We start from the raw sequence: 17,866 nt of genomic DNA, 5'->3' as shown, positions 1-17,866 counted from the left end.
GATTGTTCAGATCTGAGAGCACATCAGCGATGATGTGCAGCCTGATATTCGCTGTGCGGCTGGAGAATATAAATGACGGACTGATGAGAAGCGGTCTGCTGTTTGGTTCAGTCCTCGTCAGGGAGTGAGAGCTCATCTAAATGAATCTAAATTCTCCTCCTGGTGTAAAACTAGGTGAATTATTTCTGCTTCAACATGATCGGACTGAGAAGGGTAGGACAGCAGCTGTCCGACAGCTCCGTCAGACTCAGGGTTTCTTCAGGTATCCCTGCCAGTGAGCAGGTTATGTTCACAGAGTAAGTTACCGCAGTAACAGACCCAGAGTTTAAGTTACCTCTATTTCTGGAACTGAAAACTCAGAGTTTCTCTCATCTCAGGGTTAACAAACTCAGAGTTTTCACAAAACCCGCTTTCTGAAACGGGCCCCAGGTGTGGCTAACGTGAGCTCCGCTAACAAAGAAGGACACGGAGCTGTCCGAGCAGCTACAGCTGGATTTTTCTGCTCCAGCTTCACAAAAACTTGACACAGACTGAAGTGAATGCAATGATAGGCAGGTATGTTGTTGAGAACATGCTCCTGTTATCAACAGCTGACTCAGACTCCTTCAGAGCACTCACTGGCAAAAATATCAGGGAGAACAGGTGCCAGTCCGCCATGCAGGAAGACATCTTCTAAATACATGGATGCTGAGTAGCTAAAATGAATGCCGAGCTCAAAAGGGGGAATAATTAAAAGTAACGCAATAGTTACTTTTCCTGGTAACTAGTTACTTTTATAGTGGAGTAATTCTGTTACTAACTCAGTTACTTTTTGAAAGAAGTAACTAGTAACTATAACTCATTACTTTTTTAAAGTAAAGTGCCCAACACTGGATTTGCGTTTGTGTTTTTGGATTTGCGTTTGTGTTTTCTGATTTGCCGTTGTGTTTTCTGATTTGCGTTTGTGTTTTTTGATTTGCGTTCATGTTTTCTGATTTGCCGTTGTGTTTTGCACTTCAGGGCCACCGTACTTAAGGGCAGAATATGAATATGCTTTTATGGGGGCAGAGAGCGAAATTCCAGTGCTTTTTTGGGGTCTGTGAACTCATGTCTACCATCCGCCATCTTCACGGAGAGCACAGCTGGATACATCACGGAGAACTTGATCCGACGCCCATGAAGGAGGCGTTTGCATTGATTAAAAGCAGCCCGTTTCTCGGTGACAAGTTTGGAGTAGTCAGGAAAGACCATGATGTGATGCTCGTCCAAGTGCACCTTTCCCATCTTCCACGCAGCTTCAGCGATATCCCCTGTCCTGGAATCTCAGGAATCGAGCAAGGATCTGTCTAGGGGGCTGGCTGTCAGGTCTGCGTCTGGCATGGGTCCGGTGCGCGCGGTCAATTTTGAGGTCCCCCTGAAAATCAATGTTTAGCATCTGTGGGATAACTTTGCCTAGAAACGCGAGTGTGTCTGGGCCCTCGCATCCCTCCGGGAAACCAACAAAGCGCAGATTGTTCCGCCAGCTCCTATTTTCCAGGTCTGTCGCTGGGAGTTTTGGAGGGCGGCGGCGAGTTGTTCTTAGCCGCAGTGTTAGCTGCTTTAGCTGTATTGCTAGCTTCGTCGGGTTTGCTAGTTGCCTCTTGGCTTCGTGTCGCGGGCTTTTGTTGCTGGCCGGGCATCGCAACTCAACGAATGTAGTTTCAAAATACTCCAACATAAAATGTGACACTCAACGACAAAATAAAGCTCAGTGTAACCCTTTATTTAAATAAAATAAGCTACTCTACTGCAGAGCCTCCGACTAAGCTGCCATCTCTGCTACCTGCATCACGTGACTCCTGTAGATGTAGATATTAAATCAAACATCTTTAATATTTCATTTAATATCTACAACAAAGTTGGTGAGAGTCAACACACACGATTTACACACACTTTCATGCAGCAATCTCTGCTCTCATTCTCTGTTTTTAGTTATGTGATGTGCGTGTTGGAGCCGTGTGTGTGTGCGTGTGTGTATCCTGCATTCAATTCAATTCAATTCAAAACACTTTATTTGTCCCCAAGGGGCAATTTAAAAGGCATGAGGAGCAGCATCATTAAAAGGACAAACAAATATCAATAACATAAAAACATATAAAATGCTGTAGTAAGTATTTTCATTGACCATCACAGTCAAAGTGCTCTGTGCTTCATGGTAAAGTGCTGTGTGCTGTGTGCATTCAGTCAGTTGAGGGGCAGTGATGTTGGGACAGGGAGGAGTCAGAGTTCAGGAGTTGGACTGCTGTGGGGACAAAGGTGGCCCTCCTCCTTTGAGTTCTGCAGCGTGGACAGCGCAGCCTGCGGCCTGATGGGAGCCACTCAAACACTGAGTGTAGAGTGTGTGAGGGGTCATGTAGGATCCTGTGAGCAGTGCGGATTGTTTGTTGGTCTCAAAAAGCAGACAGAGCTCTGACAGGGTGTCCAATGATTTTAGAGCAGACTGTGGTGATGCCAAGTAAACATGTCCGATCTTGCAGGCTGATGGAATAAAACCAGGAGATGAATGAAAAAGTTAGGACGCTCTCAATGAAGGAGTGGTAAAAAGTCAGGAGAATGTCTTTATTCACACCAAACGATCTCAGCTTCCTTAGCATATATTGTCTCTGGTGGCACTTTTTCAGGATAATAATAATAATAATAATACATTTTATTTCATAGGCGCCTTTCTGTCACTCAAGGACACCTTACAGTAAACAAAGACAATTTAAGCCACAAAAGTACACAAGAGAAGAAAACAGTAAAAATGGACAGAAAATTCATTTAACTAAGAAAGGCGATCTTAAACAGGTGTGTTTTGAGTTTGGACTTGAAATCAGATAGTGTAGTGATGTTCCTTATTTCGGGTGGCAGAGAGTTCCAGAGCCGGGAGCAGAGCGGCTGAAAGCTCTGCTCCCCATGGTGGTGAGACGGGCAGGGGGGACAGTCAGCAGAATGGAGGAGGATGAACGGAGGGTGTGAGAGGGAGTGGCGATATGGAGAAGATTGGAAAGATATGGGGGGGCAAGATTGTGAATGGCCTTGAATGTTAGCAGAAGGATTTTGAAGTCAATGCGGAACTTGACCGGGAGCCAGTGGAGCTGCTGTAGGATGGGAGTGATGTGGTGGATGGAGGGGGTTCTGGTGATGACACGGGAAGCTGAATTCTGGACCAGTTGAAGTTTGTGCAGGGATTTGTGGGTGAGACCGGAGAGGAGGGAGTTGCAGTAATCCAGACGGGAAGTGATGAGACTATGGATGAGGATAGCAGTGGTATGGGGAGTAAGGGAGGGGCAGAGGCGGTTGATGTTGCGTAGGTGGAAGTAAGCAGACCGGGTGATGTTATTGATGTGAGATTGGAAGGAGAGTGTACTGTCGAGGATGACACCCAGACTCTTAACCTGTGGGGAGGGGGAAACGGAGCAGTTATCAATGATGAGGGGGAAACTGTCGGTTTTGGAAAGTGTTGACTGTGTGCCAATGAGAAGAATCTCAGTTTTGTCAGAGTTGAGTTTTAGTAGATTTGAAGTGAACCAGGATTTTATTTCAGTTAAGCAGTCGGTAAGGGAGGAGGGAGGGAGGTTGGAAGTGGGTTTGCTGGCAAGGTAGAGCTGGGTGTCATCTGCGTAACAGTGAAAAGTGATGTTATGTTTGCGGAAGATATTGCCAAGGGGAAGGAGATAAATGATAAAGAGGAGGGGCCCCAGGACAGAGCCCTGAGGCACACCAGAGGTGACAGGGGAAGGTTGGGATGTGAAGGTTTTGAGCTGGATGTACTGAGTACGGCAGGAGAGATATGATTTGAACCAGTTTAGAGGAGTATGAGTGATACCGAGGGAGGACAGTCTCTTGAGGAGGGTGGTGTGACAGATGGTGTCGAAGGCTGCACTGAGATCGAGGAGGATGAGAATGGAGAGTAAACCAGTATCAGCTGCCATGAGGAGGTCGTTGGTTATTTTTAAGAGTGCAGTTTCTGTGCTATGGAGAGGGCGGAAACCAGACTGGAACTGTTCGTACAGGTTGTTGTTGAATAAATGAGAATGGAGTTGAGTTGCTACTGTTTTTTCAAGAATCTTGGAAATGAAGGGGAGATTAGAGATTGGACGTAGGTTATTGAAGTTTGTGGGATCTGCACCGGGTTTTTTCAAAATTGGGGTAATTGCAGCAGTCTTGAATGGTGTAGGAACAGTTCCAGTGGAGAGAGAGGAGTGGATGATGGCAGAGATGAGAGGGACCAGGGAAGGGAGGCAGGCTTTGACCAGAACCGTGGGGACAGGGTCTAGCTGACAGGTGGATGGCTTGGACTTGCGGATAAGATCTGAAATTTCTGCGGAGGTGGGGAGCTGGAAGCAGGAGTAAAAGTGGGTAGGAGGAGGAAGTTCGGATATGACATTGAGGGTGGTTTGTGAGCTGAGATGTTGGTGGATCATCTGGATTTTCTGACTGAGGAATGACATGATGGAGTTACAGAAAGCAGTTGAACAGAGGTGAGATGGTAGAGATTCTGGGGCTTGGGATCTCCTCAGTGTTTGCAGAAAACCTCATAAGGCTGTCGAAAATTGTGCCCAAGTACCTGTATTCCTCCACTACCTCCACAGGCTCCCCCCGGATGGTGGTAGTGATGGCCTCTGCCAACTGTCTCTGCTTGCTGGAGAATGTCACAATCACCTCTTTGGTCTTTGATGAGTTCAGCTGGAGACAGGCGCCCTCACACCAGGTGATAAAGTCCTGAAGAACAGAGCTGTGGTGAAGGTTTAGGGTGGAGAGCAGAGATAGCAGGACTGTGTCGTCAGCGAATTTAACCAGGTGACAATTTGGCTGGGTGGACCTGCAATCATCGGTGTAGAGGATGTAAAGCAGAGGCAACAGGACACAGCCCTGCGGGGAGCCGGTGGAGGTGTGGAGGATGTCTGTAGGAGCCATTAACAAGCACCCTCTGTGACCGGTTGGTTAAAAAGTCAGTAATCCACATGGTGAGCTGGTGATCCAAATTGAACCGGGTTATTAACTTCTTGGCAAGGCTGTGTGGCTGCATGGTATTAAATGCAGAAGAGAAGTCCGCAAACAGGAGCCTGGCGGTGGTGCTTGGGGTTTCCAGATGTTTGTGGATGGTCTCCAAGATGAACATCTTAGCGTCGTCCACTCCCCTGCCGGCCCTGTATGCAAACTGCAGTGGGTCCATCAATGGCTCAACAGACTTGGTGATGGAGTTTTTGATAATCCTCTCCATATCCTTCATCACCAAGGAGGTCAGGGCCACAGGCCTCAGGTCATTAAGTACCTTGGTGGGGCCCTTCTTGGGGATGGGAATGATCGTGGAATATTTCCACTTCTGGGGCACTATGCTGCAGTTCATGGAGGTCTGGAACAGCTGCTGGAATATGTCTCCCAGCTGCTCAGCACAGTGCTTTAGGGTCTGCCCACAGATGTTGTCAGGTCCAGTTGCAGTGTTGGATTTGGTCCTATTGAGGGCTCTCACCACCTCTTCCCTGCTGAAGATGAAGGCTGAATCATCAGGATGGAGTGTGGAGATGATGGTCTTTAGCTCTGTGCTATTGTCCTTTTCAAATCTTGAAAAGAATGAGTTGAGGTCGTTAGGTAGAGATGTAGTGTTGCAGCCATCAACCTGGATGGGTTTACGACTGGATGTAGTACAGTTCACGGCTGCCATGTTCTTTAGGCCCTGCCAGGCAGAGCGGAGGTTCCCCTGGGAAAAGGAGACCTCTACTTTGTTCTTGTAATCGAGCTTGGCCTTTTTAATGGCACGCTTGACTTCTCGATTGATCTCCTTCTTTTCCTCCTCTGAGCCAGTGAAGAAAATCCTTTTTTTCTAATTGAGCACTTGTTTTAGTTCTTTAGTGACCCAGGGTTTATTGTTAGGGAATATTGTGATGGTTTTGGTCGGGATCATACTGTCCACACAAAAGGAGATGTATGATGTCACTGTGTCCACCTGCTCATCAGTGTTGCAAGAGGACAGTAGACAATTCCAGTCAGTGGTTTCAAAACAGCCCTGTAGTCTGTCAATACTGTCTGGAGTCCATTGCTTGATGTTTTTAGTTATTTTGTCTGACCTCATGACTACAGGTAGATAAGCTGGAGCAAGCAAAATGCTATTATGGTCTGCAGAGCCTGGGGGGGGGGGGGACAGCTCTGTATGCATTAGGAATAGAGCCATAGCATTTGTCTAGTGTCTTCCCAAATCGTGTGGTACAGTCAATATACTGGTCAAACCCTTTAAGGGATTTGTCAGATGAGCACCAGTTTGTGTTAACATAGATGCAGACCCCCCCTCCATGATGCTTTCCAGTGAGTGCAGAGTCTCTGTCAAGCCTTAATGGAGAGCCAAAGCCATCTATGTGCAGGGCATCATTACTGTCGTTTTCATTTAGCCATGTCTCCGTAAATGCTAGAACTGATGCCGTCCGATATTCATACATGTGCTTGACGTTAGCTTGCAGTTCGTCAGTCTTATTGCGAAGTGAGCGTACATTAGCTAAAATAACTGAAGGAAGAGTATGGAGTTTCGGAGTATGTCCAGCTGTCAGGGCTCAACTGGGTTAAACTGAGTAATGTCCTTTAAATAGAGACCTATTGGCAGAGCAGACTGACCTGATTGATGGTCCTGCCGTCAGGGACACAAGGAGAAACCGCAATGAGACATGTGCAGTGAAGTAAGGGATCTCTCGATGGTTCATATGGCAGAAGCCAAAGATTTTGCTATTTTGATATGTGAATATTTTCTCTGTTGCCTAACAGCATGTATGTCCAACTGCTTCTCATTAAAACCAGTGCTAGTGTCGAGCTTAGAAATGCAGGAGTGCGACTGAAGAAGCGTTTGTAAAAATCCTCTGGAAAAACTCAAATATTCTCTTGGTGCCCTTGAGCATGGTACTGAACCATGACCAGGTACAAAGACAGGTCTGCCCAGTCAACATACATGAAAAAATAAATACTTTTATGTTGGAGAAAAAGCACAGTCCTCTGTGCCTCTTCTCCTGCTGCTCATCTGACTTCAACCCTGCCACTTCTGATCCTTGAGGGCCTTTTTCTAGCAGCCAAACAAACGCTGGGCCTTTAATTGACCATATTGCTCAGGGAAGTGTATTCCGAAACAAGCAAGAGTTACACACACACACACACACACACACACACACACACACACAGCTCTTAAGTAGTGAAGCCAGCAAGATGTGAGGCATGCCCACTGGCTGCCTAAGCATAGTCATGATAAGAATACTGAGAAGGATTTGTGTGTGTGCATGCTTACTAACTAGCTTGTGTATTCCAACACATAAAAATTCATTTCATTTATTTAATAGAATAAATAACTCAGCTCTTGCCTTCAAGTTCAATGTATGGCAAGAATCAAATTTGTTTGAGTGAGAATTTTGAAGCATTATTTATAATGTAAGAAAGACTGAAAGAAATAGAATTATATTGCCAGAAGCATAGTTGGAAAGTGAAATTAGAGATGAACAACAAACGTCAATATGTAAAAAAACACAATATGGACAGACATGCTTTGAATTTCAAGAGACAGTGCAGACAGCAAACTGGCAGCATCAATGTTCAAAGCATTCCTCGCTCTGCATAAACCAGTTAACACAAACACACAGTTTGCAAGATTGTAGTCTCCCATGTAGCACCAGTTCCTACTGAAATATCTTAATTAGTTACCCTGTTATAAGTCATATTCTATTGATCTACTGTATGTGTGTAAATGAGGTAATGTAAGAACAGTTACTGTAGGGATTATAAAGCACCATGCAGCCTGAATAAATCCAACACATCAGCTATAAATGCTAACATCTTGTGTCAATTTTAAATCCAGTTTAACTACCTTGCTACAGGTTTTCTTTTTGTCACTTAGTTTGAGGTCATTTCATTCAAATTCAGAATTAATTTTTGTATCATAATGAGGTAAATTTTAATTGTAAGATGTAATGGCTTTACCATCAATGTTTAGATTAGTTTTCCATTAACCTCGCTTTCACCATTCAATTTTTTCCTGTCACTGGGCACAATATCTCCGGTGCCAGCCTGGCACCATTGCTATCTGCTTTCCCATCTCCATTATAGACTAAATGAATTAAAACAATTAAATTACAGTATGTATAGGTGGTTGAGAGTCAGAGAAAAAGCGAAAGCCATCTGTCTTTGCACAAGTAGTGGCAATAATACTACTTGGAAGTGGGGGAACGCATGTAATTTTCAATTTTCTGGGCACTTAAATGCACATTTCTGTGGGTTTGCTGCTTCAGCTCTCAGTGGCGCTTCACATTGCTACATGGTCTCTGAACTGCGCTTTGGAATAATGAACATGTAGGGGTCTATTCTTGATTAAAAGCTCATGTAAAAAATCTCTTTTATGACTTGCATATATGCCAATAGATACCTCTGTGTCTATTTTTTCACTCCTTCAAGTTGCCCCACTTTTCTGAATGTGCTGAGAAGCATCATGTGAGATGATTTACAATGCATGCAATTGATCTGTTGGAAAAGCTGCACTGGTTAAAATAGAAACGTTTAGACACAATTTCTGCTCTAGAAAACTGACTGAGGAAATATGTGTGGCGCCTTTGAGTTAAATGATGCTTCACCCCTGATCTCAGGCACACAAAGATAAGGCCTATCCTCTCTAAACACTGAATTATTCAATCAGAGGCTGTGTCACCCTCGCAGAACATTGGCAAATTTGTTGTGCTTTTGATAATTGTGGCTCCTTGAGGAGTAATGCATAGATCATGATTTCTTCGGAATAAATGCATGAGAGTAAGAATGAGAATTTAAAAAAAGGAGAAACATTTATTTGATAGAGTCTACTGTGTGTATTATCTGTGTGCATGCAGAACAAGCAGAATTAATGCTTTAAATAATCATTACAAGCTGCACCCCCTTACTTATTATACATGTCATGTCTCTTTAATGCTTTGCATCCATTAATCCAAAACCTTTGCAACAGAATGAAGCAGATGTTTAGAAAGAACACAGTTGTCAGCGAGTGATTTTTATTAAGTGGTTGAAAAGAAAATACTATAAAACATTTCTTTCTGTAAAGACGAGATGCAAACATTCCAGCAATGATGTTGAACACCGAAACCTAAAAACCCTCACTAGATAGTTTCCCATCTCTCATATACTCTTAAAGAATGCGACCGCTTCATTAGTTCCTATCAATAAATAGCCTTACTTCTGGGTGTCTAGGCCATGATGGTAATTGGTTGGTTGGCAGGTCATGGTGTGTCCTGTGTTTAATGATTTCACTTTATGAGCTATAAAACTCTGAATAGATAATCAATACAGTATTGCCTTGTACTAAGTGGCATGTAAGGTTAATGGAACGTTCTTGTGGCCTAGATAATGGCTTCAAATAAATGTGTGTGTGTGGTCATGCATGCATTTGTATTCATCAGTTTTCCAGTGCAAACATGGGAAGAGTATTGATTTGAGGAGGGCAGCCTCTTTGCGTCTTCTACAGACTGCTGACTGAGCGATGAATACAGTGCCATTACCCTTTCACTGTTTCACCTCTGACCTCTGTTTTCCCTTTCTCCTCTCTCTCTCTCTCTTTCAGGTGGTGCTGGTGGGTTCCTCCATAAATGAGAGGGATCAGATGCTGTTCATCAGCACGGACGAAGGCTCTTCCTTCCAGCGACAGTCCATCTCCTTCACCCCGGACACTGTCATCTTCCACCCCAAGGAAGAAGACAAGCTCCTGGCATACTGCAAGGAGGGTGGGGTGGGTATAACAGCGCTCCAGAAAACATGAAAGTAAATAGCTGATTCCAACATCAGCAGTAGTGCTACCCCAGCAAGACGTCTCTGCTGTCACTGCAGCAATGCCTTGAATTTCAATTTTCACAAGCAACCAACTGAGCACAAAGTCTTACTGGACCTTTATTATCATGTGTTGTCAAACTATGGCAGTTTGGTTAGGGTTTCGGCACAAAAAAACTTGATAATAAGTAAGCTGTACAGTGAGTACGTATGTAGGTAAGAACTCACCAATGACTTTTGATTTTACACATGACGTGTTGCTTTTTCCCAACCACCAGCCACATTCTCATCCTTGTGCAGATCTTGGCGCTATTATACATTGTCACCTTATTTCCTATTTTACTCCCCTCACAATTACTATGGTCACAAGATGTCCCTGCCAATAAATGTAAGTATTGGACGTGCTAAGCTACTTTAGAAGAATCCCTATGCAACCATTATTCTGGAGTGAACTAAAAACCAGGATTGTGAATATCAAGTTGTCAAATACTAATGATAAGTGTTGTGGTAAAATCAAGTAGAAATAGTAGCATTGCTTCATCTAATGCCATCGCTGTGTAAAGAGAGCACTTTGTATTTTTCTGTAGCAAACAGACACGACAGTAATTATTTTCATCACAAAATTATACATAAATGCCTCTCTGTGGTGTTCTAAGATCCCATTTTAGAAAAAGTGTCAGTATTAATGTAAGTGATTAAATAGCCTAATTAGCACTCACAATTATTCTGTGAAGGACGATTCTCAGGTGCTGGTTAATGAGTGGGATGCATGCAGATTCATATAGCAGAAAATAGTTCTGCTACATGGCTCTCCATGCTGCACACTGCTGTTTTCCATCGAGCCCTTTTCCATCACACTGCTGTATTTATTACATATGTCTTGTTGCCAGGTGCCATTCAAGTATTCAGTGAGACCTTCAAGCTGAGAACACTGTAGAAGGAGCAGTGCTGGTCAAAGGCTGTGCATTCTCAATTGGGTTATAGAACTAAACACTTAAGTAACAGGTTGACATTAACATCAAATCTTAATTTCTCATTATCTTGAGCTATTTATGCACATAAATAATAAATGAGATATCAGCCAGCCTTTAATTTGCATTTGATTGTTTTACAGCAGCGATTTCCAACATGTGGATGAAGGCCACTGCCAAGCTGGCTCTTAGATTTAAAACCTAGTTTCCAGAGTAAATACTGGTAATGTATGTTGGATATCAGAAAACTTTATATTTATGTTGCAACTTCTGTGTTTCATTATGTTCAATTTCCAATCTTATGTTGTAACGATGCTGTACCTATGCTATGGTTATGTTTAGCCCCAAAAACCTCTTGATTACTGTTTGTAAAACATCACTTTTTGGGTAACCTGGTTAGGGTTATGGGTTGTGGTCTCTGGCCTGGCAGCCACCTTGTCAAGCTGTAACGTCACAACCTTCCCGACATGAAAGTAAGTTCATCATGAGAAGTGAATATGATATGACACATATTGTAGATACGTTAACTCGATATGTATGACACGTTGAAATTTAAAGGTGTCCTTGTTTAGCAGAAACTTAGAATGCCAACATTTGATTCTTTACAGCCAAACAAAGTCAGCAACCACCGCTTTAAAGCTCGGGTAGGTAACTTTGTTCAAAAACATTATTTTTTTAATCATATTTGTATGAAATGATTTGGAGAAAAAAGAAATTCACTGTCTCTGGTAGCAAGAGGGCTGCAATAACTTCATCCAATCAATTTTGGCCGGTAGACTTTTTATGGACAGACTACCTGTCAATCAATCTGCCCTTACCTTGCCACCCTGCCCACCCTTTGTTGACTCCTCCCAAGGCTAATTGTGCGTCACTGTGCTGTTCAACTTTAGCGGTGTGCTGGAGATATGGCAGACTGTTACAAGAATGGTGGAGAAACTACAGCCACACTTCTCATCACCAGCAGTACCTACAGCAAAAACAGAGCATGAAAAGAAAGACCGAACTCGAGAAGGCTACCAAAAAAACTCAGTTAGACAGCACAAGAAGTGAAATGAGAGTCAACATCAGAGTCAAATGAGTCGAAGGGCCTGAACATGGATGCCATGTTAGCGGTATTTCTGTTGGACAGGTAAAGAGCTGGTTTGTTTTTGTCGGGGAAATGTATTATTACTCTGCATTATGTAGTCAAGGTTGCTAACGTAAGCTTCTTATCTTGCTGTTGTATGTATTCGCCCAACACTAACGTTAGCAGTTTGTAGCTAACATTAGCTAGCTAGCTGAAATATCAGACTACTGCTGTATGAGATATATTTACATGTGGCGTCACAGTAATGTTAACTGTGAATATAGTTTGATTTGGATTTGTAAGCAGATGTTGTAAGATGGTATGTGACCTTAATTCATATCACCGTTGAACTGTTGTTTTTTTTTGCTGCTGGCTGCACCGCAAATTGCCCTCCAGGGACAATAAAGATCTCTTGACTTGACTTGACTAGACATATTACAAATGTGCTGATGTATCCTATTTCTGTGTCCTATAGTTATGAGAGGGACATATCAACTTCTAGCCCTCAAAGAGTCTGTTCATGAAAGAACCATGTTCTGCCACTTCTATTATTTCTGCAGTCTCTCCCTGACAGGTGAGTGTAACTTAATGCTGATAGCAATATGTAGCCTATCAGACCACTGTTATTCATGTAATATGTGTCTTTGATGGATACATTTCATATATTAATTTGTCCTTCTGTCATATCAGTTTAGTTTGCTTTATGTGCCAGAATGTGCTCCTTAGCAGAGATAGAATATGAAAAAGGACTGGCATCATTTAATTAGCTGCGCCAGGAAAATGCTTCAAGTACTGGTCCTAGCAGTCACATGTTAGTCTACTGCTAAGACATTTTTTTAAAATGAAAATAGACTTTGCATTTCAATTCATGACTGTCAGCTGACCACAGTAGAATGTGGAGATCAGGATCTCATAATTATGATAAGAGATCTCGTAATTACGAGAAAAGATCTCGTAATTATGAGATGAGGAAAGGTGCGTCGTTGACTGTGGTCAAGCCAGCCGTGGTTCGCGTTTGCTTGGTCAAATCAGCTGCACCGTTTTTTTTCTTGTGCGCGAATCTAATAACATTTACGATCATCGTACTGAAGGAGCTCTGAAGAGCTGCTGGTGGTGACTGTGTGGGTCAGACTGCAGTCTTACAGTCAGACCCATGAAGCATACGAGGATAAGGATTTTGACAGAGGATTACTTAAATAGTACACAGTAGAAGTACTTCATTATAGTTACACAAGTATTCTAGGGAGTACTTAATTCAGCAGTATATGAATCTTGGTCTACTTATTATATGGAAAATACGTTTTTTAATAACACATAAAAGTTGGGCGAAATATCCTTATTCTTTTTCTCTGTTAACGATTTTGACACAGGATTACTCGAAAAGTACACAGTAAAAGTACTTCATATTATGCATGCAAGCATGCAGTCTAGGAAGTGCTAAGTCCAGCAGTTTATGAATCTTGAACTACTTATGGAAACAATGATTCAGTTTATTACCGGAAGTATTTACTGTAAAAGTACTATCTCATAATTACGAGATCTTTTCTCATAATTACAAGATCCGGATCTCGTAATTACAAGATTTTTTCTCATAATTACGAGATCCTGATAATTACAAGATCCTGATCTCGTAATTACGAGATCTTTTCTCGTAATTATGAGATTACGAGCTCTTTCCTCGTAATTATGAGATCTTTTCTCGTAATTACGAAATAAGGTGTCTAATTTTTTTTTCATCCAGTGAATGCAATGCAATTCCGTACCATCCATCACGTAACTCAAGATTTAATTTTTTTTGTCAGTTTTCTGTAATTATTATAATTTTTGCTGATATTATGGATCTCCTTTCTCTTAGGCCAAGTACTCCAAGGTGTACAACAAAAAGTCCAGAAAGTAGAGCTTGCACACACCATTGTTAAAATGCATTGTAAAAATAATCAGACCTTGAAACTCTGAAAGTGACATTTTGCTAAACCCCCTAAAAAGTAGAATTGGTAGAAATGAAATAACTGTAAATGTCTGATGTAACAGAGGCTATTTTTTGGTTGTTTTCAGGAATATTTGCCACTGCATAAAATGCAACCAAAGTTGTGGTGTTATAAATTAAAAGTAATTTCACAGTCCTTGAAAAGCTGTATTTACTGTCAGATAAGTAATTGTGCTATTCTTTCTACAGGACAATCACTGCCAAAACAGTAGAGGATTGAGATAGCACACATCAACTGTTTCATAACAGTGTTAGGCAGTAACGTCGCTACTTACTTGTTTAACTACATTTCTCAGTAACGTGGTGGTAGCGTCGCTGTTTTCTGAATCAAATAGCTTTTCAGTAGCTTAGCTCTGTTATTGGCCAAGTAGTGATGTAGCGTTCACACAAGCTACATTCTTACAAACATCTCTGAAGCTCAGTGCAGCGGGGCTTTCTGCTGCGGTCCGAAATAGAAGGATCAGTCAGTGACGCCACTGCCATACAACAGCCATGTATGTGAAGCCAACAGAAGCACTTCCGTATGACGGGACATCACGGACCAATCCTTGGGCTGATGCCTACAACGTCTCTGCTGCAGGGGAATACAGGCCGGATGAGCTTGAGTGAGTTACATTACTTGATGGATAGATGGCAGAGGGTGAGAAGGACGGAGACGAATTGATCCCGAGGGAGTCGCTCTGGCCGTACTTCGAGAAATACATGAGTTTGAATGAAACAACAGAGAAAAGTTATGTGTTCTGGTGCTTGCTGTGCAACCCCAAGAAGAAGCTGCTCTTAGGGCTGGGGCGACGTGTCGACGCAGTCGACGACATAAATTTGTCGACATGAATAATTTGCATCGACGCGTCGTCCCAAACAGGAAGTGGTAGTACCTGCGGAGGCTGAGAATAGCCCCTCTCACACAGAGACGCTAGATTAAAGCCGCAGCATTTCGTCAATTCTCCGCCGTTGGTCATTCACACAGAGCGAAGCACCACTGGAATAAAGACGAACCGCCATGTAATTCACACAGAAAGCTGCGCTGCCGCTCCTAAAGAGACGTGGCGGTACATGTCATGATGATGACATCGGGGTGTTTCCCAGGTGTCCCCCCTGTCCTTCTTAACCTGCGGACCATTTATAATGTGTAGTGATTGAGAACCCGGCCCCCTAAACATCCTGGAAGGTGAAAGAGTTACATTATTACATAATTGCCATCAGTAAACAGGTCGCTGCGTGACTCTGTCACTTACGGGGACGGAGGCTGTTTACTGGGGGAAAGTTCACTGAAGTCTCGGTTGGGAGGGCTGACCATCGCGGTGATTTCTATCAACACAACCACTTGAGTGAGTTAAAGGTTTTTGCCGGTGACAGACGCTGTTTTTCGGGCAGAAATGTGACGAAGAGTAACTAAATAGACTCAGATATAAAATATAAATATAAATGTGGAACATTGACTAGAGAAACTGAGGTGTCTGCACAGTTACACATTCAGAGCTAAGCTTTAATAGTGATAGTTGTTTTCCCTTACTGTGAGGCAAGAGAGGTGGCCGATGTGATGTTTACATATCTAGGGGCCCCGGAGCCATTAAACAGCTCTCTGTGTGTGTGCGTTAAAGTTCAGCTGGAGGACAGATCCATATGGAGCAATAAAGCTGAATCTATTTCCCATACTAGTTGTTTAGAGCTGACATAAGATATACATTTCCATATAAGCATGAAGAGACAATCCGGTCCATTTTAGCCTGTAAGTTCCAAGGAGTGACCTCAGCAGAAGTTAGATAATGTACAGGAGGAGGCAGACTAACTTCTCTTTCTACTATTGGATAGATGAACCCTCAATCCACCAAAGTGACCAATTGGAAGAAGTGGGACGATGCGAGTGATTAGACTTTAAAGAGGCCCGCACAAGCGGAGAAGTGTGGTGGCACTTTGTAGATTTTCCTAGATCGAAGGCGATAGGATTTTTCTAATAGAGCAGAGGGCAAAGCATTGGGCAGAACTTTGTCATAAATTTGAGAAACTCGGGTAGCGGCCGTGCCTGATCGGACACGGGCATTGTGATTTGTTTTCAATAAAGATTGCTCTATCATTCCACCCAGCCTTGCCTCCGCAGAATTCTTTTATCAACATACTACACGCCGACATCTTTGATGAAGAGAGCCCAGAAACTACAAAACTTAACAAAAACTATAACTTTAATATACTATATGCTGAGTATACGCTGTTTAATTATGTTAATATGCTACAGTGTAGGACACTGTACATTAGTGCCAGTCAGGTGGATATTGCTATGGTAGTAAGGTGCATGATTGTCCAAGGATGTTACAAAGTATACTTTGAACTTATACACTTTCAATGGTGAATACTTTGGACATTCCTGGACAAAACTGTACAGATGCCCCAGTTTATATGAAACTTTTTTTAAAGCACCAGCCCCTTATTGTTCTTTACACTTTTCTACCTACTGTGTTTATTGTTAGCACCAAAACACAAATTCAAATAGTGAAAAACTACTTGGCAAATATATAATATAGGATACTAATAGCGATATAATGTGCAAACATGTAGTAGTTTAGTTGTAGTGTTTTTTTTCCGCTTGGCAAGCTGACCGGACGTGACATGGGGGCGTGGCAGCATTGACGATTCCATTTTTTAATTCGAAGTTCAGGATTGTGACTTAATTTCGGTCGAATCGAAATTGTGACACCCTTAGTTATATCAAAATACACATTCAAAACAATTTCTGAATGCTAACAAAGCTAGCTCTACAGCAATTAGTGCTAGCAATGGCTATGTTACATTCAATATGATAATATTAGGTGTTTACTTACAGTTGAATGAGACATAAGGAAGCTACTTGTTGTTAGATGTTGTGATGAAAATAGTCTTCTTCCTACCACGCGTGAAGACTTGGATTGGGGTCTTCCATCATTGTCGGACAATGCGTGCACATGGTTTTGGGGGAGTGGCTTCGGAGATAGGCCTGAGTGTAGTGGGCAGAGTTTACTGGCCAGATACTTTAAAAATCTAGCTTGGGCTTGGCAGCTTTTCAAATTTACTGACCCCAGCTTTAAAGGGACGTGGGGCAGGATCGAGAAATAAGACTCAGTAGTGACACGACGGCTGTTGTGGCCATTAGGGTAACTGCAGCCATCAGCCAAGCCGGCGCGGGAGCGCGTATGAACTCTTCACAGCAGTGCAGCTGATGCTTTGACACTGTTATTTCTTTACTCGCTGTTAACTGCAAAACCTCTGCGCATGCCTCAATGGAATGATGTTGGTAGCCTACATCTGCGAACAGCATCATGTCAAGTGACGAAGTAAGTAAACTAACAGTGTTTATTTTAGTGTGACTAAGTATATTTCTTTGACAATATTAGCGCATTCATTCAGCAGAATGACAGTTAACATAGCTAATATTTATAACATTGGATAAAACTTGCTGACATAAGTGTGCAGCCAGTATCATGTAACAATAATAGTATGATTCAGTGTCTCAAGCCAAGTGGTATGTGCTAGTGCCACTGAGAAAATTTGTGAAACCATTTTCATTATAAGACAATATGAATGGTATGAATAGCACTGCGCCATAACAAAGTAAAGAAAAACAGAAATGTCCATATGTCATAGCTGGTATTATACTAAGTTGAATCAGAATTAAAATAACATCAAATGACATAACATCTCTTGGAGGATTAATAAAGTTATTCTTATTATCATTGTTCTCATTGATTTTGTTTCAGGATTTGGAATTGACTCTGGAAGGAGTGGCACACATGGAGGAAACTTCGGAGGAGTATGTGCCTCAGCCTGCGCCAGACTCTGATGAGTCAAAGTGTGAAACCAGGGGGTAAAGGCAAAGGCCAGAGAGGAACAGGGAAAGGAAAAGGTCACTCTGAAGGTCGAGGAAGGACACAGTCAAGGGGTGAAGGCAGCAGGCTGCGGTCCGGAGCTCCCTCCAGAGCACCAGTGCACTGGAGCTCTCAGGGAGGAGGACAGAATCTAGCTGGCATAGCTTAGAGCTGCCAGTATAGTTGAGATGCAGGTTGGTTATAGCAATTTGGTTAAAAAATATCTTGTTAT

The 17,866-nt window shown here is 42.6% G+C and overlaps 1 protein-coding gene across 1 annotated transcript in view; it reads left to right on the top strand.

Annotated features, from left to right (window-relative positions):
- The window catches only part of sorcs2 (sortilin-related VPS10 domain containing receptor 2), a 582,832-nt gene that overhangs the window by 379,282 nt on the left and 185,684 nt on the right, over nucleotides 1-17,866 (top strand). The window contains 1 exon segment of the mRNA XM_030431509.1: nucleotides 9,572-9,736. Coding sequence (XP_030287369.1) covers nucleotides 9,572-9,736 — 165 coding nt within the window.

Source organism: Sparus aurata, chromosome 10 (genome assembly GCF_900880675.1).
Source record: "Sparus aurata chromosome 10, fSpaAur1.1, whole genome shotgun sequence".
Lineage (NCBI taxonomy): Eukaryota > Metazoa > Chordata > Actinopteri > Spariformes > Sparidae > Sparus > Sparus aurata.
The sequence above is the reverse complement of the archived record's forward strand: the minus strand, read 5'-3'. Positions and strand labels throughout refer to the sequence as shown.